The sequence below is a fragment of the Diaphorina citri genome, unplaced genomic scaffold (assembly GCF_000475195.1).
Source record: "Diaphorina citri unplaced genomic scaffold, Diaci psyllid genome assembly version 1.1 scaffold4, whole genome shotgun sequence".
NCBI classification, from domain to species: domain Eukaryota; kingdom Metazoa; phylum Arthropoda; class Insecta; order Hemiptera; family Psyllidae; genus Diaphorina; species Diaphorina citri.
In genome coordinates, this window is record NW_007377443.1 from 165271 (window position 1) to 189411 (window position 24141).

General features: G+C 36.8%; 3 protein-coding genes across 3 annotated transcripts in view; 1 reads left to right on the forward strand and 2 right to left on the reverse strand.

The window, feature by feature from the left end:
- LOC103521148 (DNA helicase MCM8) overlaps nt 1-2022 on the reverse strand; it is a gene marked incomplete in the record, with an annotated part of 12586 nt that extends 10564 nt beyond the window's left edge. The window contains 3 exon segments of the mRNA XM_026829471.1: nt 635-773; nt 1157-1395; nt 1941-2022. Of these exon segments, the coding sequence (XP_026685272.1) occupies nt 635-773; nt 1157-1395; nt 1941-2022 (460 nt within the window).
- A 3318-nt stretch (nt 2023-5340) lies between these two features.
- LOC103519653 (nucleolysin TIAR) lies at nt 5341-7478 on the forward strand. Its single transcript, XM_017449136.2, has one exon. It carries the CDS (start codon nt 5536-5538, stop codon nt 6706-6708), a length of 1173 nt encoding a protein of 390 aa, XP_017304625.1. The 5' UTR covers nt 5341-5535; the 3' UTR covers nt 6709-7478.
- Nucleotides 7479-11818: 4340 nt separating this feature from the next.
- LOC103521233 (spastin) lies at nt 11819-22274 on the reverse strand. Its single transcript, XM_026829577.1, has 8 exons — nt 21829-22274; nt 21326-21496; nt 20761-20885; nt 17722-17889; nt 17005-17262; nt 15737-15927; nt 15115-15308; nt 11819-12345 (listed from the first exon to the last, which is right to left on the reverse strand). The coding sequence occupies exons 1-8, from the start codon at nt 22268-22270 to the stop codon at nt 12182-12184; spliced, it is 1713 nt and encodes a 570-aa protein (XP_026685378.1). The 5' UTR covers nt 22271-22274; the 3' UTR covers nt 11819-12181.
- Between the last annotated feature and the right edge of the window lie 1867 nt (nt 22275-24141).

The window sequence follows — 24141 nt, forward strand, 5'->3', positions numbered from 1 at the left end:
ACCCCCCCCCCCCCGCCCAGAGAAGAGATATTTTGCAATTTTTATCAAATTAAAATTACATTAGCCAGCCTAGTTTTTGTCCCCATTGTAAGCTCTTGCTCGCGGGTTCGATTCCCGCTCGGGGGAAACTTTATACCAAGCATATAAGGTTCGTTCTCGGAACGGCTGGCTTTCTCCTTTCCTATCCACTTTCTCTCTTCGATTTCAGGATGAAAATGCCTCCGTTGTTACTGTTCCCTCAATCAAACTTTAAAAAAAAAAAAAAAAAAAATAGAGTTTTAAATCACACTTAAATTAAACTAGTGGTTCTGTGAACTGTAGACCTCACTCAGATTCTTTTGCCTAAGCTGAGACTTTAACAATAACGTCCTATCATATCGACAATTTTATTGTTGTTTAACTTGGTACCTATTTGAATTTTGGACAAATTTAGGATTTAGAAAGCGACGTGCCTTGATTTGATGAAGATGTGTACCAAATTTCATCAAAATTAGACCAGGCAATCGGGAGTTATAGCGGAACATACAGACAGACATCTAAACCAAATGCAAAACGGTTGAGTTAAAACATAGACCTTCACTTCGTTCGGTCAATAAAAAAGATTTTTTAAATAAAAGAACATGATCCCACATACCATGATGTTGAGTCTTGAAGTTCTTCAACTGAAGAATGGGCTCGAAATTGAAAACTCTGGCCCTTATGATACGAAGTTCCATGTGAAATTCTTGAGTTCCAACAATCCCTAGCTCCCTCCTCCACTCACTTATGATGTACTGAACGAAATGAGAAAATTGAAATATTGTTTTATGTACTAGTAACTAGAGGTATTTAAATTAAATACAAAGTAGGTACTCTACTAAAAAAAGTACTTTGTGGTAAAGACATTGTAAGTAAATAATGTCTATAGGTAACTATAGAAGTTGCATATAGACATGACTACAAATATAGGTATCTATATCTACCACTTTAAGGGTTGGGTAAGAGTGTCCATGTCCATTAATAAATTTGAACAGAATTTTATTGCCCTTTTTACGCCATTAAAATATCCAAAAAAGAGATAACAACTTGAGTAAGTAGATACCTAAGTACCTCCTTTGCTGTACCTGAGCTTGCTATAGAGACTCTAGACCTAATTGGCTTTAATTACAATACATACATGATGCATGGCAAGGCCCAGACAATTGATAGTATGCTGAGGCTCATTTGACAAATTCTGTAGGAATGTTTTCCACTGATCATTGAATATCTGATCATTCATCAGCACCTTGATATCTACCAGATAGCATCTTCTCTCCTCTATCTCCGCCACATTGTACAAATGATTGTGCCTCTCAATGAAATCCAGGCATGACTTTATTTTAGTATCAGTTGGACCATCTTTCTTGTAACCTAAAAACGATCAGATCAGATTATATTGATGGAAAGGTTTGAACAAAAAAGAAAAATTTGAAGATAGCACCTACAAATATGTATAAAGAAAGCATAGAAACCAACCTTTTCAATTTAACAACCCTTCTCTCTTGGCGTTAAATATGAAACGTTAATGATAATGGGCCTATCCTTTTTTTTTTTTTTTTTTTTTTTTCCCGCAGGTACCCAGACCAGGCAATCGGGAATTATAGCGGAACATACAGACAGACATCTAAACCAAATGCAAAACGGTTGAGTTAAAACATAGATCTTCACTTCGTTCGGTCAATAAAAAAGATTTTTTTAAATAAAAGAACATGATCCCACATACCATGATGTTGAGTCTTGAAGTTCTTCAACTGAAGAATGGGCTCGAAATTGAAAACTTAGACCAGGCAATCGGGAGTTATAGCGGAACATACAGACAGACATCTAAACCAAATGCAAAACGGTTGAGTTAAAACATAGACCTTCACTTCGTTCGGTCAATAAAAAAGATTTTTTAAATAAAAGAACATGATCCCACATACCATGATGTTGAGTCTTGAAGTTCTTCAACTGAAGAATGGGCTCGAAATTGAAAACTCTGGCCCTTATGATACGAAGTTCCATGTGAAATTCTTGAGTTCCAACAATCCCTAGCTCCCTCCTCCACTCACTTATGATGTACTGAACGAAATGAGAAAATTGAAATATTGTTTTATGTACTAGTAACTAGAGGTATTTAAATTAAATACAAAGTAGGTACTCTACTAAAAAAAGTACTTTGTGGTAAAGACATTGTAAGTAAATAATGTCTATAGGTAACTATAGAAGTTGCATATAGACATGACTACAAATATAGGTATCTATATCTACCACTTTAAGGGTTGGGTAAGAGTGTCCATGTCCATTAATAAATTTGAACAGAATTTTATTGCCCTTTTTACGCCATTAAAATATCCAAAAAAGAGATAACAACTTGAGTAAGTAGATACCTAAGTACCTCCCTTTTTGGTATTTTTCCAAAACTGGTTTCGGTATGAAATGTAAACAAAAAAATTATCAGGATCTGAAATGTAAACAACATGACTGAAATGTAAACAATGTTGGCGGCATATTTGAAATTTTGAATTTTCGTGATTTCGAGATTTACCGGATTTACGGCTTTACGGGTTTTCCGGATCCGGAATCCGGATTGCGATTTTCGAGATTAGGAATTAGGATTAAGACCTTCACTCTTCACTATCACATTTTTTATTTTCAATTTTTCAGTAGGTACTCTTTACTTTTACAAGTTTTCGTTTTGGTCATTCATTGGTTGCATGGTGTAAGGTTTAGAAATTTCTGCTAGCGGCCGTCGGTCAGCATAATCGTACGTAAGTACGTTATATCATTGGATTGGCGGGGGCCAGTAGCCTGACTCGCCGGTTAGTGCGGTTACGTTCAACTGTTTTTGTGCCTTTTTCCTTTCGATTTTCAAATTTTCATCGTTATCGATATCAGGCCAAAATTTCACCCAGAAAATCTCGAAGTTACATGTATAAGACCAAATGCTAGTCAGGATGGATAAAGGTTAACCATTCAGATATTTTGGTCATATTCCAGAAGACACCCTCTGCAGGAGCTCTGTAATCACCTACCTACTCCTGATTTTATAATGAGTGCAAACAAGAAACACCCTTCAGCTTGGAGGGGACGTAACTTTTGGAATAAATCCAGAGGATGGACAGGAAGAAATGGTAACAGGCAGCAAACCAGTGGAGCAACAGGTGAGCCTGAGCATTTTTTTAAAGAGGTTTGAAAGGGGGAACTGTAACTGCTAAGGTCTTATCATCCTGAAATCAAAGAGAAAAAGAAGACAGGATAGGAGAAAGTGAGCAAGCAGGAAGAAATGGTTACAGGCAGCAAACCAGTGGAGCAACAGGTGAGCCTGAGCATTTTTTTAAACAGGTTTGAAAGGGGGAACTGTAACTGCTAAGGTCTTATCATCCTGAAATCAAAGAGAAAAAGAAGACAGGATAGGAGAAAGTGAGCAATTCAAAGAACAAAAATTAACTAGGTATCCATTCAAGATAAAATCTGCCCTGGGTGGGAATCAAACCCATGGCCTTGCACTTACAAGGCAGACACTCTACTATCCAAGCTAACTAGGCTGGCTGAGCCTGAGGGAAAACTAACAATGTGTAAATAAAACCTTTTTTGTACTTGTGTTGATTTCAGGGTCAAACAACATTGTGTCTCCTGTAGTGACCCCTACTACACAATCTACTGGACCTTATCTTGGATGGCAATTGTACTTCTATGATGAAAGTATGTTTTATACTAAGTCAAACTGAGGTACCTGCTGGCAAAAAAAAAAAAAAAAAAAAAAAAAAAAAATATCATTAACGATGTTCTTCATCCACGCATACACTACAATGGCAGACAGTGAGATTACAGGAAATACTTGCCGACAATCAGGTAGGTCACCGAGCCAGGGGGTTGGGTGGTAAAGCAGTGGAAACGTTAAGCTGTATCCAGACATAGTCGACGACCGTCCATCGATGTCGACTGAAACCGTCTACACTGCCTCGACAACATAGCCTTGTAATCGGGAAAGCGCGGGTTCGAATCCCACTCATGGCATCGAATTTTGTCAAAAATTTACCAAGTCCGATTCACCCCCGGTACTTTCTAAATTCCTAATGTAATAGAAAGTCGCGTAATGTTCATATCAGTTTTTTTTTTTTTTTTTTTACTTATCCGTTGTGTTACTAAATTCCTAGTGTAATAGAAAGTCGCGTGATGTTCACACCAGATTTTTACTTTCTGATACGTTGTGTTGTTTCAGGGTGAAGGAGGTCGTGTGCCGAGGACAGTAGAGTGTGAACTAACAGAAGACTTGGTGGAGTCGTGTGTTCCTGGTGATATAGTGACCATTACCGGCATTGTTAAGGTAAGGTTGAATTATGTCTATACTATACGACCAACCTCAGTGGTGTAGTGGTTAGCGCGGTGGTCTTCGGATCTGGAGGTTGGTGGTTCGAGTCCTAGTCAAGTCATAAAATTTAGCGTAGTGCATTAAGCAGGGAACAGGGTGTCTACCAGACTGGAAAACCGGGAATTGTCAGGGAATTTCACGGAGACTGGAAAAGTCAGGGAATTGTCAGGGAATTTCGGATTACCTATAATATAATGAAATAAGGAAGTTATTCAGTTGAAAAAACCTAAAAGTAGACACAAAATGGGTCAGAAAACTGTAAATCTCAGTGAATTTTCTCAGAGAGAATGTGTCATTTCACATCTTCATTCTACTATATTTTAGAAAACCAATCTTTCTCAATGCCAGCCTAGTTAGCTAAATTACCTATAATATAATGAAATAAGGAATTTATTCAGTTGAAAAAAAACCTAAAAGTAGACACAAAATGGGTCAGAAAACTGGAAATCTCAGTAAATTTTCTCAGAGAGAATGTGTCATTTCACATCTTCATTCTACTATATTTTAGAAAACCAATCTTTCTCAATGCCAGCCTAGTTAGCTTAGAAGGAAGCGAGTCTGTCCGGTAAGTGCTAGGTCGTGGGCTCGATTCCCGCCAGGGCGAGTTTTATCCTAAACAGAAGATTCGTTTTCGGAAAGGCTGACTTTCTCCCCAGTCTTCCTTCTCTTTTCGATTTCGGGACAATAAGACGTCCGTTACAGTTTCCCTCTATCAAACCTCTAGGGGAAAAAAAGCCAATAGAAGATAAGGTTTCAACGTTTTTAGTAGGTAGTTAATCGAGGAAGAGGAAATTCATTTTATCACATCTTGCTCGTGCTTTGTACCTATTTCTTTTTATAAAATATCAGATCAAAATTTAATTTCAAAGGTGGACCATACAAAAATGAAATGTAAACAAAATAACACAGCCTTCTTGTGTAGTCTGTGGTAAATCAGCTGATTTGAATGAAGACGCTGGGATTGTGGGATTGTAATGGCCGCTCTCTTCATCGCAAGTTTCATTTTATTTTTTATTTTTATTTTTTTACAGCACCCGTGAAAGTTTCGTGTTGGCTCTCGGTTACCGTTCGTCTGATAAATGATAGTACAAATTCTTTGGTAATTACTAATAAGTTGTAAATAATTATACTAGTAGAGTAAACGTTTCAACGTTTGATTCACGATGTGCGACGAAAGTCAGCCGACCACCTTGTACGTGGGCAATCTTGATGTAAGTGTCACTGAGGAACTGCTGTGTGCATTATTCTCACAAATCGGTCCCGTCAAAGGATGTAAAGTTATCAGGGAGCCGGGTAATGATCCATATGCATTTCTCGAGTTTGTACATCATACTGTGGCAGCTACTGCTCTTGCTGCAATGAACAAGAGAGTATTTCTTGAGAAAGAAATGAAAGTCAACTGGGCTTCTTCTCCGGGTAATCAACCAAAACAAGATACCAGTAACCATTATCACATATTTGTAGGAGATCTTAGTCCTGAAATTGAAACACAAACACTGAAAGAAGCCTTTGCTCCATTTGGAGAAATATCCAATTGTAGGATAGTTAGAGATCCTCAGACACTGAAGTCCAAGGGCTATGCGTTTGTATCATTTGTAAAAAAGGCAGAAGCAGAAAATGCCATCACAGCAATGAATGGACAGTGGCTAGGAAGCCGTAGTATCCGAACAAATTGGTCAACAAGAAAACCTCCAGCAATGACTAATGAAAGAAAAAGGCAAAACTCTCATACCAAAACAATAACCTTTGATGAAGTGTATAATCAGTCCAGTCCAACTAATTGTACTGTTTACTGTGGAGGCTTTGGAAAAGATTTGAATGAAGAACTTGTGTCCAAAGTGTTCTCACCATTTGGTACTATTGTAGATATTAGAGTATTCAAAGAAAAGGGTTATGCATTTGTGAAGTTTACCACAAAGGAAACAGCTACTCACGCTATTGAATCAATACATAATACGGACATTAATGGACATACAGTTAAATGTTTTTGGGGTAAGGAAAGTGAGAACAACTCAACATTAGCACAACCAAGTGCTCCCACTACACCTCAACCCAACTCCACTGCTCCTCAGTTCCCATACATTTACAATCAACAAATGGGATATTGGTATCCTCAAGCTGCAGCTTACACAGCAACTGCAGCTCAGCTTCCTCAACAATTTTATCAGTATGGACAACTAGGATACCCTCAAGGTTATGTAGGAATGGTCGGCAGACAAGTGCCTGGATGGCAAGGTATTCCTGGAGCCCAGCCCACAGCACAACAGATGGCAGTAGCTCAAGCCCAACCTAGCATGATGGCAGCATATGCAATGCAGCAGTTCCCTACACAGTAAAATTAAGATTAGCTGGTCATTTAATATGGACACTATCCAGGTATTTGATGCCTCCTCCAAGAGTCTATTAGTTTCTAAACTCATATTGACAGTAAAGTTGGAATCTACAGGTTAATATCCTCAGTTTTTCAGGGCTAAAGATGTTGAGCTTTATAGCTACCTTTGAATTTATTCTTTTTGAACTTGAGTTTAATCTCATTTAATAAAAATTATTTATCTGATCCCTTGACCACTTGCCATTTGTGTGATAGTTGCATTAATAATTTACATGCAACTTGAAGTATTGAACTTTGACAAGTCAGTCTGAACCTGAACAACTAGCTGTCTGAGATTATCTGTGTACATATTAATTTTAGTGGGAGTTCATTCCTACCTAATCTTATCTTGTTAAATACCTACTTTTGGAAATTAATGATCACTTTCATCAATTACCTATCTATGTAGAAATAAATTCTCTAAAATATAAGTTATACTTACAACATAATAAATAGCTAACCAACAAATATTTTGTAAGTAAATGTCCAATGGAATTCTCAGTTAAAACCTAGGAAACAAAAAAGTTGTTTTGCTAGATCTAAAATAAAGAAGTATTTGTGTGTAAATTCTCATTAACCCTGCAGAATAGTTGGTTAAACAAGAATAGTATTCACCAAAGTGGTCAGATAACACTAGGATTCAGCCTTGATTATTAAACAAATCAGGTAAAATATTTTCAAAATAAAAATTATCCTAGTTAATGAAATACAAGTAATTAGAAAACATGTTGACACTCCTGAAAAATTATGCCTTGAAGGCAAACAAAATTGAAGGATACGTTGGTGTTGGTGGTGTTGGTGGTGTTGGTGTTGTTGGTAATAATAATAATAATAATAATAATAGTGCTTATTTATACTGCTCGAATAGGACTGAAAAGTCCCTTTACTCCAGCAGTGGGAGTACTATTATTGTGGTCAAATTCTCAAATTATATTGAGGATAAAATTCCATACCTCGGCTGGGATTGAACCCACGGCCTATCTGTGGTCAAATTCTCAAATTAATTTGAGGATAAAATTCCATACCTCGGCTGGGATTGAACCCACGCCCTCCTGTCTACCAGGCGAGCGAACGATTTCTACTGAATTTTGATTTGTTCATGTTCATAAACCGTTAATCGCACCGATAAGCCAAGGTATGTAGACATACCTTGGCTTATAATTATGTAGACATGTATATCATCTGACATAATTATGTAGACATGTATATCATCTGATTTGTTGTTCATTTAAAATTTTGTGCAACTCTTACAAATCTCTGCAATTAGTCGATGAACATTCGCTGATTCTTTCCCTGTTTTTGTTGTGCATTGGCGAATAATTTATTAGTCAGCAATGTTTCTGACTGCTGTAATGTATGTACATATTTATGTAGACATGTATATCATCTGATTTGTTGTTCATTTAAAATGTTGTGCAACTCTTACAAATCTCTGGAATTAGTCGAACATTCGCTGATTCTTTCCCTGTTTTTGTTGTGCATTGGCGAATAATTTATTAGTCAGCAATGTTTCTGACTGCTGTAATGTATGTGCTAGTACCTCAGCATTTAGTGAATTTTGAACTTTACACTTGGTCTAATTGAATTCAGAGTCGTTTTCGATTTTAATTCAATTATTTACTAATTAAATTAATAGAATTTGATATTCGCCATGTTTTTTGTTCTCCCTATTTTTAGCAACACAGTCTCTCTCCATCTCCCTCTCTCTTTCTATTCCATTGTTTTCCTTGTCTTATTTATTGTTCCCGTTTATAACCCGAATTCTCTCTCTCTCACTTGTTTAATGTTACAGAGTTTTTATCAAGTGTATCAGGAAGACTGCTGCAGTACCCATAATTAAAATTATTCCAATTCAATTACAATAAAGTTCCCAGTAAAATCTATCTACATGTTTCTGCCCTGGCTCTCTCTCTCTCTCTCTTTTGGAGCACTTGGCGTAATTAAGAACCAACTTAAATAGAGAGGACAAAAAAAATCAACAAAGAGAGAGAGAGAGAGAGAGAGAAGATAGACGGAATTCAATGTGAACATGTTTTTATTTTTTCAAGCATCCTAATATCTAAAGTTGATGATAGACGGAATTCAATGTGAACATGTTTTTATTTTTTCAAGCATCCTAATATCTAAAGTTGATTGGGAAAAGACAGCTAGTTTTCAACATCTCAAAAGACGGAAAGCCAGCCTAGTTAGCTTAGTTGGTAGTGCGTCTGGCCTTGTAAGATATCCTAGTTAATGAAATACAAGTAATTAGAAAACATGTTGACACTCCTGAAAAATTATGCCTTGAAGGCAAAGAAAATTGAAGGATAAAACCAGACTAATTATTTATCATCAAGGTGAAAATTGAAATTTGTACATTGTAATCATACTTATTTATTACTAGGTCTCTAGTGCCAAATTATTTTGCAATTTATGATTAATTACCTGGTTTAAAGAGTAAGACTTGCCACCAATTATTGTCACCACAAAGAAGTGCAAGCTTTTAAAATTATAAGCAATCTTACTGTAATTGTCATGAAGGTACTGCCTGTAAATAGCATCAATTATAATATAGTTGATAAAATTATTATTATAGCAATCCTTTTGTTATCCATCTCTTCTATCTGTTTTAAAAATGGAGAATGATATGCACCTTACTGTAATGTCCTGGACCCATTTTCTAGGAGATGTTGATAACAGAGTTTTGTACAAAACAGTTTATTTATAAGTAACAATTTTATAAAATATTTGTTTATTATAATACCAGATTCTTTCTGGCCCTTATAAAACTGTAGTTTTTTTGTAAGTTCAACCATGGTCCAAACTAAAGCTAGATCTGTTATGTAGTTAGAGCTAATCAGATTTCCTTGGAAGAAATTGTAGAACAGTGATATCTGCTTCTCAATTTCAAGTATGATACTATAACATGCTCATGAAATTAATATTATTGATAGGTGCAGTAAGGTCAACTTGAAGTCCTTGCCATAAGTACATAGCCATGTTTGTCCATATGGTATAGAAAATAAATAATAGTGACTTCTTTAGTTACCTACTTACTTATCCTTTAATCCCTAATAAGGAAAGGAAAAGAGATACTGGGAGAGAAAAGGAGAACTTAGTAGTCTAGTTTGATGCAAAAATAGAAAGTCATGTGTTGGAATTTCTTTTTTCTCTAATGAAAAAAAAAAGTAAAAAAGAAAACTAGTTGACTGTTAAGAATAAGGTGTTACCATATGGTCACTTGTCACATGAGGTACTTGCTCACTGTGAATAATTCTAATCTATAAATTGTAAATAAATAAAAACTAAGTATATATTATGATTAATTTATTAGTATAAATTGTTGTACTTGTACATAGACTATTCGAGCAAGTCAAAATAAACATAACTTTTATAAGTCAAGACAATTTTGTTTTAATGAAAAATCTCAACTCAGCAGGACAAGAACATTGTAAAATAATTGTCATTAATTTCTTTTAGAAAATTGGGAGAAATCTGAAAAGAACAAATGTATCATATTTTTGGGCCTGTTTGAAACTCTCATTTAGCGCTCGCGAGTCGTCTAAATCAAGCTCAAGACTAAAAAAAAGGTCCATGTGCATAGTAACTGCTATTTGCGGGGAGTTAAAGGACTTTTCAGTCTTATCCTATCAGTATAAATGGGGTATAATCTATTCTTATTTAATTTGATCGTACGACTAGATCTCTGATCAAGGGGGACTGCTTAGTGCTTACAGATAGCATAATACAAATCAAATGAGTCTACTGTTATTAAAAAGTGTTAAAACTACGAGTATACAACCAGGAATGTGGCAGAACTAAGGTTTAGAATACCTATCAACTTCTATTGTTTAGAATAATACTCTAATGGCCAGGACCACAAAAGTTTAAATTTGGTTTAAGTTTATCTCTTGGATTAAGCTATCAGAATCTGATGGGTTGAGTACAATCAGTTTGCTTAACCTAAGAAGTAGTAGTGCAATAGTCCTAAACTAAAATGGACGCGGCACATAAGGGATCAGGAAGAGACCGCCTTAACATAATAATAATAATCTAAGAAGTAAAGTTAATACGAGTATAAACTCCAATCGTGTCCCCGGCCATATGTTCAAACTTGGGAAGCTAAATTGTTCCAATAATGGGGTGATCCTTCATCTGATTGGAATAATAGTTTGATTGGTTGATCATTAATCCAGTCTGAATCAATCAAATTGTTCAATCCAATCGGATCGGATTTTAAAATCTGGAATCGAACATGAACGAAAAATTTACTTTGTGTAATTTATTCAACTTGTGAGAAAAAAAGAGAAGCTTTTGCAAAACATTGACATTTTAACGCATAACGAAAGAGTAGAGAAAAAGTATTGTGGCGCTCACAACAACACTCAACACAAATAAAATCTTACATAGAAAACGCAGGTTCTCGTTTCTCCACAATTTCCATCTCTGAAGTATAAATATCACTTCCAAATTCTTGGCCAGCACCTGAGAGCTATGTCTAACTGATGAGTTCAAATAAGAACGAAACGCGTCTTAGGCTGCTCCCAGGTGTGTTGGCTAAAGTTTCTTTAATTTTACAACAGGGGGAGAAAAAAAAACACTATAAAGAAGAAAGAAAAAATACGTCCAATATCAGCATTTTTATTGACGGAATAATATCAATCAAATGAAATCACGAATCTTTGTGGTAAAGCAGTGAGCTTTTTCACAATTTTGTGGGTATCACAGTATTACAAGTCTTACAAGTCATTTACTCAATATTTATCATCACTCGTTTCTTTTCGACTTGTAATCCCGCCACTCGATTGAAGTAGCTACTCCATTGTCCTCTCGAGCCTGAGTGCACCCCGAACTCCAAGCACAGAGCCGAAAAACCTTCCATTGACGAAATAAAGAAAAAGAAAGGCATGGCAGATTAAAAAACTACCTATTCAAGTAAAAGTAAAATTACAATAATTAAAAAAAAAAATATATCACAACACTGTATGTTAATTCCATGTGAAGCCATGAGTGGAAAAAAATCGACATGAACGAATATTCTTTTTTTAATCATCGCAATATGGGCCCGAAATTTTCATCAGGTTACCCCAATTACTTGTCGTTTTCATAGTTGAGAAAATAACGGTGTAGAAAAGTAAAAATTCCGTTTCAGTAAAATAAGAATACCCAATTGCGTCTAAACTTACATTGGACCAAACCTTTGACACAAAACTGAGCCCTATAAAGGTATGTCCACACATGATCGACCGTCCGTAGATCGATGTCGACGGAACCGACCACACTGCCTCGACAACATAGTTTCTCCTCATCAATCGACTAAGTTTGGACACGATTTAAAACATGGCTTCACATGAGTAACATGACAAAAGTAGGGGGAAGGTAAAATAAACGTGGCGTACAAGGTAGAAAATCGAGAGGGAATCTCATAGGACAATTCCGAATTGGATTCCATGGAACTCTTACAGACTAACATCACCATAGTCCCGATTCCAAGCTTCATATTGAATCAAACTAGAGGGAGATACGCTTCTTCTGATTCGCTTGAGAGATTCGAGAAAATCTCGGTAGCTAATATTCCGCACACTCTTCAGATCCACTTTGATCACTTGATCTGCATTCAACTCTGAAACGATAAACATGGGAAGTGTTAAGGCCCGTTTCCACTTGGGAGTTTCACACAATTTTTTCTTCCAAATGTCCTGTAGGGAATGTAATTTAAGAGTGTTCTCACTTACACACGACACAGACCACATGCGTTTAATCTGGCAGTTGTTTCATTGCTACGAAATAAAAACGGCCGTGAAACACTCATCTTTTATTATTATTATTATTATTATTATTATTATTATTATTATTATTATTATTATTATTTAATTTGATCGAACGACTAAATATCTGATCAAGGGGGACTGCTTAGTGCTTACAGATAGCATAATACAAAACAAATGAGTCTACTGTTATTCAAAAGTGTTAAAACTACGAGCATACAACCAGGAATGTGGCAGAACTAAGGTTTAGAATACCTATCAACTTCTATTGTTTAGAATAATACTCTAATGGCCAGGACCACAAAGTTTAAATTTGGTTTAAGTTTATCTCTTGGATTAAGCTACCAGAATCTGATGGGTTGAGTACAATCAGTTTGCTTAACCTAAGAAGTAGTAGTGCAATAGTCCTAAACTAAAATGGACGCGGCACATAAGGGATCAGGACCGCCTTAACATAACCCCACAAAAACATAAATGTGAAAAAAAAAGGCCAAGTTCCTATCCAAAAATGTCGGCCTATAAAAGTGGTGAGATCATAAAATAAAGGCCCAGCCTGCAGTCCCAGTTTTTCGTGCCTTATGAATCTTAATTCCTTCAACCTTCTCTCAGTTTCAACTTGGCTATGTTTGTGAAATCCGAAGAGAAAACACAGCCAAGTTGAAACTGAGAGAAGGTTGAAGGAATTAAGATTCATAAGGCACGAAAAACTGGGACTGCAGGCTGGGCCTTTATTTTATGATCTCACCACTTTTATAGGCCGACATTTTTGGATAGGAACTTGGCCTTTTTTTTTCACATTTATGTTTTTGTGGGGTTATGTTAAGGCGGTCCTGATCCCTTATGTGCCGCGTCCATTTTAGTTTAGGACTATTGCACTACTACTTCTTAGGTTAAGCAAACTGATTGTACTCAACCCATCAGATTCTGGTAGCTTAATCCAAGAGATAAACTTAAACCAAATTTAAACTTTGTGGTCCTGGCCATTAGAGTATTATTCTAAACAATAGAAGTTGATAGGTATTCTAAACCTTAGTTCTGCCACATTCCTGGTTGTATACTCGTAGTTTTAACACTTTTTAATAACAGTAGACTCATTTGATTTGTATTATGCTATCTGTAAGCACTAAGCAGTCCCCCTTGATCAGATATTTAGTCGTTCGATCAAATTAAATAAAATAGATTATACCCCATTTATACTGATAGGATAAGACTGAAAAGTCCTTTAACTCCCCGCAAATAGCAGTTACTATGCACATGGACCTTTTTTTTAGTCTTGAGCTTGATTTAGACGACTCGCGAGCGCTAAATGAGAGTTTCAAACAGGCCCAAAAATATGATACATTTGTTCTTTTCAGATTTCTCCCAATTTTCTAAAAGAAATTAATGACAATTATTTTACAATGTTCTTGTCCTGCTGAGTTGAGATTTTTCATTAAAACAAAATTGTCTTGACTTATAAAAGTTATGTTTATTTTGACTTGCTCGAATAGTCTATGTACAAGTACAACAATTTATACTAATAAATTAATCATAATATATACTTAGTTTTTATTTATTTACAATTTATAGATTAGAATTATTCACAGTGAGCAAGTACCTCATGTGACAAGTGACCATATGGTAACACCTTATTCTTAACAGTCAACTAGTTTTCTTTTTTACTTTTTTTTTTCATTAGAGAAAAAAGAAATTCCAACACATGACTTTCTATTTTTGCATCAAACTAGACTACTAAGTTCTCCTTTTCTCTCCCAGTATCTCTTTTCCTTTCCTTATTAGGGATTAAAGGATAAGTAAGTAGGTAACTAAAGAAGTCACTATTATTTATTTTCTATACCATATGGACAAACATGGCTATGTACTTATGGCAAGGACTTCAAGTTGACCTTACTGCACCTATCAATAATATTAATTTCATGAGCATGTTATAGTATCATACTTGAAATTGAGAAGCAGATATCACTGTTCTACAATTTCTTCCAAGGAAATCTGATTAGCTCTAACTACAGAACGGATCTAGCTTTAGTTTGGACCATGGTTGAACTTACAAAAAAACTACAGTTTTATAAGGGCCAGAAAGAATCTGGTATTATAATAAACAAATATTTTATAAAATTGTTACTTATAAATAAACTGTTTTGTACAAAACTCTGTTATCAACATCTCCTAGAAAATGGGTCCAGGACATTACAGTAAGGTGCATATCATTCTCCATTTTTAAAACAGATAGAAGAGATGGATAACAAAAGGATTGCTATAATAATAATTTTATCAACTATATTATAATTGATGCTATTTACAGGCAGTACCTTCATGACAATTACAGTAAAACGTTGCTTCACTGATAGTTTCATCGTTACTTCGCTATGTGATATACGTACGTAAATGAAAGAACAAGTGCCAGCCTCGTTAGCTTGGAGGGTAGCGCGTCTGCCTTGTAAGCGGTAGGTCGCGGGTTCGGTTCCCACCTGGGGCGGATTTTATCCTACGCGGATAAGGTTAGTTCTTTGAACGGCTTGCTTTCTTTTATTCTGTCTTTCCTTCTCTCTTCGCTTTCAGGACAAGACCTTAGCCCTTACAGTTCTCTCTCTTAAAAAAAGGGGGGGGGAAACTGGTTGATTTACCTCTGATGGGTCCTAGAGCCGCATCCTTTGCTAGATTAGTGAGATCACTACCCGAGTAACCTTCAGTCAATTTGGCCACTGCATCCAATTCCAACTGGCTCAGTGGATTTCCATGTTTGTTCAGCAATTTCTCGAGCAAACTTTTCCGTGTTTTAGAGTCGGGCAGAGTCACGTAGATTCGTTTACTGAATCGCCTGGAGGAGATGAGGAAATTCAGAGAGGTGAAATAAGACTAAACGAGGTATAAATTGGTTAAGAACTGAGATACTTGTGTGGGCTCATAACTTCATATTGAAACAGAGTCTTCAATATTAGTGTCCACAAAATCATTATTAAGATTTAGTGGGCCAGACTATTTAGCTTGGTTGGTAGCGGGTCTGCTTTGTAAGCTCTAAGTCGCGGGTTCGATTCCCGCCCGGGGCGGATTTTATCCTAAACAGATAAGATTTGTTCTCGGAACGGCTGGCTTTCTCCTATACTATCTTCGTTTTCTCTTCGCTTTCGGGACGATAAGACATTAGCAGTATCAGTTCCCCCTTAAAAAAAAAAGGAGGAGAGGAAGCTCTAACAGTGACGGTCAAACCTTGGGGAAAAAAATCATAGATTCTCTGATATCCCTCACCTGAGCACTGCTTCGTCTAACTCCTGGGGCCTATTGGTAGCTCCCATGACCAACAGCCGATGTTCAGAGTTGGAATGTAGACCATCAAACTCGAGCAAGAATTCCGTCTTCAATCTCCTGCTGGCTTCATGTTCACCTTCTTTCCTTTCTGATAGCACTGAGTCTACTTCATCAATGAAAATAATTGATGGCTGTTTGAAAACAAGAGAGGAAAGAATAATAAATAAATAAACCTTTATTATAGGCAGAATACATAGGGGTGGTTATTATAGGCACAATACATACTTATAAGTTTAGAAAAACATACAAACAGTAATCCTATACCTATGCGTATAACCATCATACATGAAGTATTTGTAAGTTCTGCCCATTTGAAAAATATGCCCAAGCTCAAGGCCAAGACCCCAATTCAGCAACTGCTGAGGTAAAGAGAAAAGAATATAATTTTAAAATTAAACAATTCGACATGTGTATTTAACTATTTAGCATTAAATTTCATCTTGACGCTACATAATTAAAAAAAAAATCAAAATTTTACAGAAAGGATAGGCCGTGGGTTCGATTCCCGTCCAGGGCGAATTTTATCCTGAACGGATGTTATCGGAACGGCTGGCTTTCTCCTATCCTGTCTTCCTTCTCTCTTCGATTTCGGGACGATTAGACCTTAGCAGATTACAGTTCCCCCTATCAAAGCTCTTTTTTTTTAAAGATGAGTGTTTCACCGCCGTTTTTATTTCGTAGCAATGAAACAACTGCTACATTGGACGCATGTGGTCTGTGTCATTAGAGGAAAGAGAAAAGAATATAATTTTAAAATTAAACAATTCGACATGTGTATTTAACTATTTAGCATTAAATTTCATCTTGACGCTACATAATTGAAAAAAAAAATCAAAACTTTACAGAAGCGATAGGCCATGGGTTCGATTCCCGTCCAGGGCGAATTTTATCCTGAACGGATAACGTTATCGGAACGGCTGGCTTTCTCCTATCCTGTCTTCCTTTTCTCTTCGATTTCGGGACGATTAGACCTTAGCAGATTACAGTTCCCCCCATCAAAGCTCTTTATTTATTTTTTTTTTATTATTATCATTTATTTTCTATCGCTAAAGTAAATGTCACAAAAAATCTAACCAGGTCGCAGTGACCAAGGGCGTTTATTAAAGCCATGGCCCTACTTATATCAAATCACTAAAGTAATGAGAAAGTATTGCATTTTTTATTACTATTAAAGCTAAATTCCCTTTAGGTATGAGTTATTTTCTTACCTGCAGTTCCCTTGCCATGGCAAACAGAGCCCGTACCAGTTTCTCCCCTTGACCCACATACTTTGACGTCAAACTAGCGGCACTAATACTGAAAAACGTCGCGTTACAAGCCGTGGCCACAGCGCGCGCTAGCATAGTTTTGCCGTTCCCGGGCGGTCCGAAAAGCAAAAGGCCGCGACTGGGAGTGCGAAGGCCCGTGAACAGTTCAGGCCGAAGCGATGGCAAAATGACCATCTCGTGTAGCGCTTGTTTGGCAACCTGGCAAATACAATTGATTATAGAATAGAATATACACCAACCTCAGTGGTGCAGTTGTTAACGCGTTGGACCTTGGATCTGGAGGTTGGTGGTGCGAGTCCAAGTCAAGTCATAAAATTTATCAAGGTGTAATAATCGGGGAACGATATTTGTGACAAGCATTTAAATAGGCTTAATATCACAATTAAAAATTCCTTTAGAATAGAATATACCCTCTTTATACTGTCAGAATGAGACTGAAAAGTTCCCTTACTTCCGCAGTCTAAACAAGAGATATAGTTCATTATTGTTTTCGAGATAATGAAAACAATAATGAAATATGAAGTGAAATAAATCATTAAATCAAGAATAATGAGAAGAAAGTGATGGTCTCTAAGGTGTTTGTAATTGCCTGAAAATCGGGCGTAAAGTTAACCTATATATGTATATATAAAAAAAAAGATAGGTGCGCCAACAAACCTCTTGTCCAGCTATGTCCTGCCATTGCACAGGCGAACCTCCTTCCAATATTTCATCCAACACAACCTGTGCCAGTTTAGAATCAACACCTTTCAAATTACTTGACTTGTTGGTAGTGGTTGAGTTCTTGAGCGTATTGAGTCGGTGCGATGGAGACCCTGGAGATATCTGACAAAAAAAAAGAAAAATCAGGGATAAGATCGTAAAAGAGCTAGCCTAGTTAGCTTGGTTGGTAGCGCGTCTGCCTTGTAAGCGCTAGGCCGCGGGTTCGATTCCCGCCCGGGGAGGATTTTATCCTGAACGGATAATGTTCGTTCTCGAAACGGCTGGCTTTCTCCTATCATGTTTTCCTTCTCTCTTCAATTTCGGACGATAAAACCTTGGCAGTTGCATTTCCCTCTATCGAACCTCTTAAAAAAAAAAAAAACCTTTGGCCCTACTGATATTTCTGTTCTAGATTTTGGGCCCCATTCTTTAGTTAGGAAGGATCAAATGGTTTGGTCAGTTCTGACGTATATTTTGGGCCTCATACTCGTAATTCAGTTGGGAAGGTGAATTTGGTCAGTTTTGATACAAAAAGCGGGATGATAAATGGGGCACCCTCTTAATTTATTATTCCTCTGTGAACCCACGACCTAAGAACTGCAACACGTGTACTTGAACTGTAACACACCTGGCTGACAGAGACGAATGAGAGAGAGAGAGAGAAAGAGAGAGAAGGAGGGAGAGAGAGAAAGAGAGAGAGAAGGAGGGAGGGAGAGAGAGAGAAAGAGAGAGAGAGATTGAGGGAGAGAGAGAGAGAGAGGCAATGTGGAGAATAAGAGAAAGGCCAGGGAAGAGAAAGAAGAAGAGATGGAGGAGAGAGAGAGGGAAAGGAAATGCATACAGAGAAGAGAAGAAAAGAAAGAAAGAAGGAGGGAGAGAGATGGTGTACTTAAGAGTAGGTAAGGGAGAGCGAAAAAGAACGGGAGAAAGAGAGGAAAAAGAAAGAGAAAAAGGAAAAAATAGAGAAAACGAGACAAAGGGAAAGAGATAGGAAATGCATACAGGGAAGAAGAGAAGAAAGAAGGAGACAGAGAGATGGTGTAAGAGTAAGAGAGAAAAAAATAGAGAAAAAGAAAGAAAGAAAGAGAGGCACACAAATTTAATATCATCCGTAATATTATGTACAGCTTTTATTTCTTTGCTAGAGGAATTTAATAATAATCTTTCTATCGTAGATTTTTCTTCTTCTTCCTCTTTTTCTTCTCTTCATTCTTTTCCCCCGTGAAGCCTGGTACATACGCTCCAAACTTGGTCTTCCAAACTAGTCTTTCGACAGATCGTTAGCTTTTCAGAAATGTAGTCCGATCGAATTTTGAGCGCCGCAGGCAAAATTTTTCAAAAAGTATTCTCCTAATTGTAGCTGAACACTAAAGGGGGTCAGTTTCCAGGTAAGTTTGTACAAATCCCAAAAAGCTTCGCGGGCCACGAAAATGATCTGGCGGGCCACATGTGGCCCGCGGGCCGCTAGTTGGAAACCCCTGTCCTAATGCCTTGTAGAGCGGTAAGTTCTATCACCCCTAGGGGTTTAAGCCGCAGGTTGACTGAAGTATTTCGGACCGGATAAGAAACATGACATTTTGTGGTAAAAAATTCCATGAGCACGCAATCTTCAGCAGTTTTTATGACTTTCTATTACCTTAATTTGTATGGTATGATTGGTATGTACCTACCTACCTACCTACCTATCACCTGAAGGAAGATGTTTTTCTATTGGAACCTAACACGTATTCTACGTTCAGAATCACCTGATAATAATCAGGAGGGCGTGGGTTCGATCCCGGCCGATGCCATGTGACGCGTTGGGGATAAAATCGGCCATGGTGGAAATCGAACCCTCCGAGCTAACTAGGATGGCTTAAGGAAATCTTTGGTCCTGTTCGATTTCAATTCTGTACCTAAACCAGCCACTCATTATCAGGTAGACCTGACAGGTACACCTGATAGTGAGTAGTGAGGTGCTGGCCTAAAGTAGGTAGGTAAAGGTATCTCGTGTGCGGTTCACACCCAGGTTTTTATTTTTAGTTTCACGAGATAATTATAACTTCTACCTCATTGCGAAGAGCGTGCATGTAAATGTATTAAATAGAGAAGGAGGGAGGGAGGAAGAGGAAGAGAGAGAAGGAGGGAGGGAAGAAGAGAGAGAGAAAAGAAAGGAAGGAGAGAGAAGGTGAGAAGGGTTAAAAGGTTGGTTGTGGGAAATGTAAATATCTTAAGTGCCCTTTTATCGATACCTTCGGAAGAAGTTTGGTTACAGTGGCGCACAAAGTTAAAGGCCCCTAACACAGAACTAAAGTTGGTCCTGCGTAATCCATTTAGGTAGATCCATTTTGGTGGACTCGTTGTGTGAAAATTCCAACCGTTCTTACCTGACAAACGAGCATTTGAGAAGAAAAAAGAATTAGACACAGATAATGAAATAGGTATGTACCTAGGTAATAAAATTTGGAATACCTACCACCACAGTTATTGAAAAAAAAAAAAAAATGACAATGACTAGATTTTTAACTATTTTTTATGAGAAAAAGAATAGCGGGAAAAGGCGGAAACGGAAATGAACAAACTAACAAGCTGGGTCCGTCCCTCCGGCAATTTTTTTGACCCGTAGTTTATTCGATCGTGAAATTAGTACCTATGTACCTAGTTGTTTAATATTCAGTTTATTATTATTCTTGATTTGATTTTTCGATTTTACTTTCATGTAATGATTTAAAATCAAGACTAGAGCCCGTTTTCCCTTTATTCCCAATATAAGGTTTAAGTCACCCATCCATTTATTGGCCTTGCTCGGCGTAGCTTAACATAGGTAACGCTAAAACCGGGAACAGACAGACAGACAGACTGACTGACTGACAGAAACACAGACGACACCGAAGTGAATACAATAGTCCGGCCCTTATACCTTTTTATTACTATTGTAATAATAAAGGAAGGACGGACTAAAAAGCTATTATGTGAGCTAACAAGCATTATCTGGGTATCTTTTCACAGAAAAGCATTAGTATTGTTGGAGCTATGAGCCTTAGATCCCACATTACGAGGTAGAGTGTTGGATTTTGCTGGAGTTAATGTGGCTGAATGGACTCTTTTGTGGGTGGGCACAGAGGCTCTCCGCTCATTAACTGAAAAAGAGGATGTACATAGATTAGGATGTGTTTAAAGAAGAACAATGCTTTAGTACCCAAGTACTCTGGGTATCAAACTTATGTCAAGTGATTTATGGTGGATTTTGCCAATGTTTTTTTCAGTCCCTAGAAGACCTGTTAAGCTAACAGCCTGTTAAGTTCCATTTGATTTGTATGGGTTTAACAGGGCTGTTGAGCTAACAGGCAGTTAGGGGATAAAAAAATAATAATATTAAAAAAAAAAGGTTGGTGAAACTCATACCTAGTGTCTCTTGATACAAATGCTCTTGGTTTTTATACTTGGAAACATTGTTCAATACAGACTTCTACAGTTCCCTGGACCACCATTTTAAGTAATGAATATTGGAATATTAAAAACAACATCCCATTGAAAAAATTAATGGAAAAAAAAAATCTAAATTAATAATGATACTCACTCAATATTGACAGTCTTTCTTTGGCCATTTTCAAATTGTTTTTCATTTTCTCCTGTAGTCTTTGTGCTCGCTCCCACTTCTCTCCTGAGCCATAGTAGCAATTGACTGCAATTCCTTTGTCTAGCTCTGATATGCCTTTCTTATAAAACTCAATAGCCACATCCTTGTTACCTAAAATCAAGAAAAAAGATATTTTTTACCAGAGACAAGTATTACAAAACTAAACTAGGTAGGTACCTCTTACTAAAAAAAAGTTTTAATCACATTGTGAAAACTCAAAGTAGGTATTTACTGAAGTAGGTAGGTACTACATGAAATTGTATAGTCTGTAATAAATATTTCTTCAATTTTCATCTGTTTCTCATAGGACTAGACTTCAAGGGGAGGGACCTTCAGCATATCTTTTGAATAAATGTTTTTTTTTTTTTTTTTTTTTTTTTTTTGATTCATTCAGTCTCCAGTGAGTTGATTAGGTATCTGCAAGGAAATGATCCCAAACTTACCAGTATTTTCTTCATCTATTTTGAGAGCTTTTGAAATCAAGTCAAATGCTTTCCTATGATGTTCCTTCTGAGTGGCTAGAAGTGTATCACCCACTGTAGATGCCATTTCCACATTATCCTTGCATTCAGTAATGATAACACTGGATGTGTTTGGTGTCGGAGCTGTTGCCAGTACCACACTGTTTCCTCTCACTTTTTTGATAACACTAAAAAATGTACTAGACAGCTTTAGTTTTGTCATACACTTGTAAAAATATTTGAAGAAAATAATAATGAGATACAGAATATAACGGAATATATCAAAAAATAATATGATTGGATATGAAAAAACATGAAAGTTCCTTTCATGAATTGAATATTTGAAACACAACTGTTTGTTGGAAACATTATCTTCTTTCTTAGAACTTTTACCAGTAGTGGTCTTGTTTGATTTCCGATGCATTTAGGACTAATCCCTATCCATATCAAAAAATAATATGATTGGATATGAAAACACATGAAAGTTCCTTTCATGAATTGAATATTTGAAACACAACCGTTTGTTGGAAACATTATCTTCTTTCTTAGAACTTTTACCAGTAGTGGTCTTGTTTGATTTCCGATGCATTTAGGACTAATCCCTATCTAGAGCCAATAATACCTATCAGCTAGGTACTGTATAACAGAGGCATTAGGTCCTACTGTGGACCAGGGAGACAGGAGAATTCATTTGTTCCAGATAGCAAATTGATGGCCTTGTCTGTGTTTAGCCTTGATACAAATACCTATGTGATAATAACAGTGTCTTGTGAATTCACTTTATCACTGGTCCTATTCCTCCATCCTTATTGACAAGAGTAAATTCTCTTGAGTAGGCCTTGATACAAATATGTGATAATAACAGTGTCTTGTGAATTCACTTTATCACTGGTCCTATTCCTCCATCCTTATTGACAAGAGTAAATTCTCTTGAGTAAAAGGATAATAGGTAATTTGTTATAATTCACACTTCATCTTGGTACTTGGTAGGTAGGTACTTACAATAATAGAAGGTAGGTATAATTTCGTACATACAGAGTTGAGCAGATCTTTAATGTTCTGAATTATAAAATGTTTCAGAGGAGTAAGAAGGTGTTTTCCCAAATTCCCAATAAAGCTGCCATCAAAAGATTAGTCTTTTAATGTTCTGAATTATAAAATGTTTCAGAGGAGTAAGAAGGTGTTTTCCCAAATTCCCAATAAAGCTGCCATCAAAAGATTAGTCTGATCTTTTCTCAGTTTAGTCAGTTTTATTTCTTATCACTTCTTCAATTTAAATTTCACATTTTCACATTTCACTTGATTTGGATTTCACTTATCTCCTTATCTGAGTTACCTATCTGAAAAATTTTAAAATTTCATGAATCGGTTCTAACTTTTCAAGGAGGTCAAAATTTGTTGGATTCATGGGTTTTAAAAAATGAAACTCAGTTTTATTTCTTATCACTTCTTCAATTTAAATTTCACATTTCACTTATCTGAGATCTGAGTTATCTGTATCTGAAAAATTTTAAAATTTCATGAATCGGTTCTAACTTTTCAAGGAGGTCAAAATTTGTTGGATTCATGGGTTTTAAAAAATGAAGCTCACAATCAGCCTTTGTCGTCTTTGAGCAGGCGTGTCAAACTTGGGGCCCGCGACGAGAGCTGTTTTCGCGTGATATCGTGACCACTTTCACTGCTCTCGTCTCTCATTAAAATTAAATTTTAGATTGCAGTCTACAGGCCCTGATGAAAAAATTAGGTATCCTAACCTTTTTCAGTCTCCAGGGATGCGGAAAGGGGTCCCGGGCATTTAGGGGCTTTCTATGAAGTAAAAATCCTGTTCCCACGTGTGAGTTTCACTCGATTTTTTCCGAATCTCCTGTAGGCAATGAACATAATTTTAATGAGAGTGTTAACGCCATACCTAATGGGTTAACCTGTATAGAACCCTCAAGGGTTAAATAACATATGATCAGGCATTCAGTTTAGTCGCAACGCGTTAACTTTTGATTCTTACATGCTAGCCTATCGGCTACCCTGTACTGGTGTAAAATAATAAAATTTGGTAGTCTTCTCATTGAGCTTAACAGTGACACATCTTGGTGTACGTGTGTACTTTTCCCTTCTCGCTCGCGGTACGGCTCCAACTAGGAGATTTGATTTTCACAACTAGTGCTTGTCATGTGTCTCCCTCAACATGTTGCTTTGGGTTCGTGCCTTGTGTGTGAGCGACTCAAACTTGTTTAGCTGTGAGGTGTGCCGAACTACGGCGAGTGTTCTCGAGCCTTCTCGAGGTGTTTCATTATCAGT

Coding starts and splice junctions, on each gene's coding strand:
- LOC103521233 (XM_026829577.1), bottom strand. CDS start 22,270: ATGCATCGGAAATCAAACAAGACCACTACTGGTAAAAGTTCTAAGAAA. Junction 20,886..21,325: donor AGAAAGACTGTCAATATTGA/GTGAGTATCATT, acceptor CCTCTTTTTCAG/TTAATGAGCGGAGAGCCTCT. Junction 15,309..15,736: donor TTAGACGAAGCAGTGCTCAG/GTGAGGGATATC, acceptor CATCTCCTCCAG/GCGATTCAGTAAACGAATCT.
- LOC103519653 (XM_017449136.2), top strand. CDS start 5,536: ATGTGCGACGAAAGTCAGCCGACCACCTTGTACGTGGGCAATCTTGAT.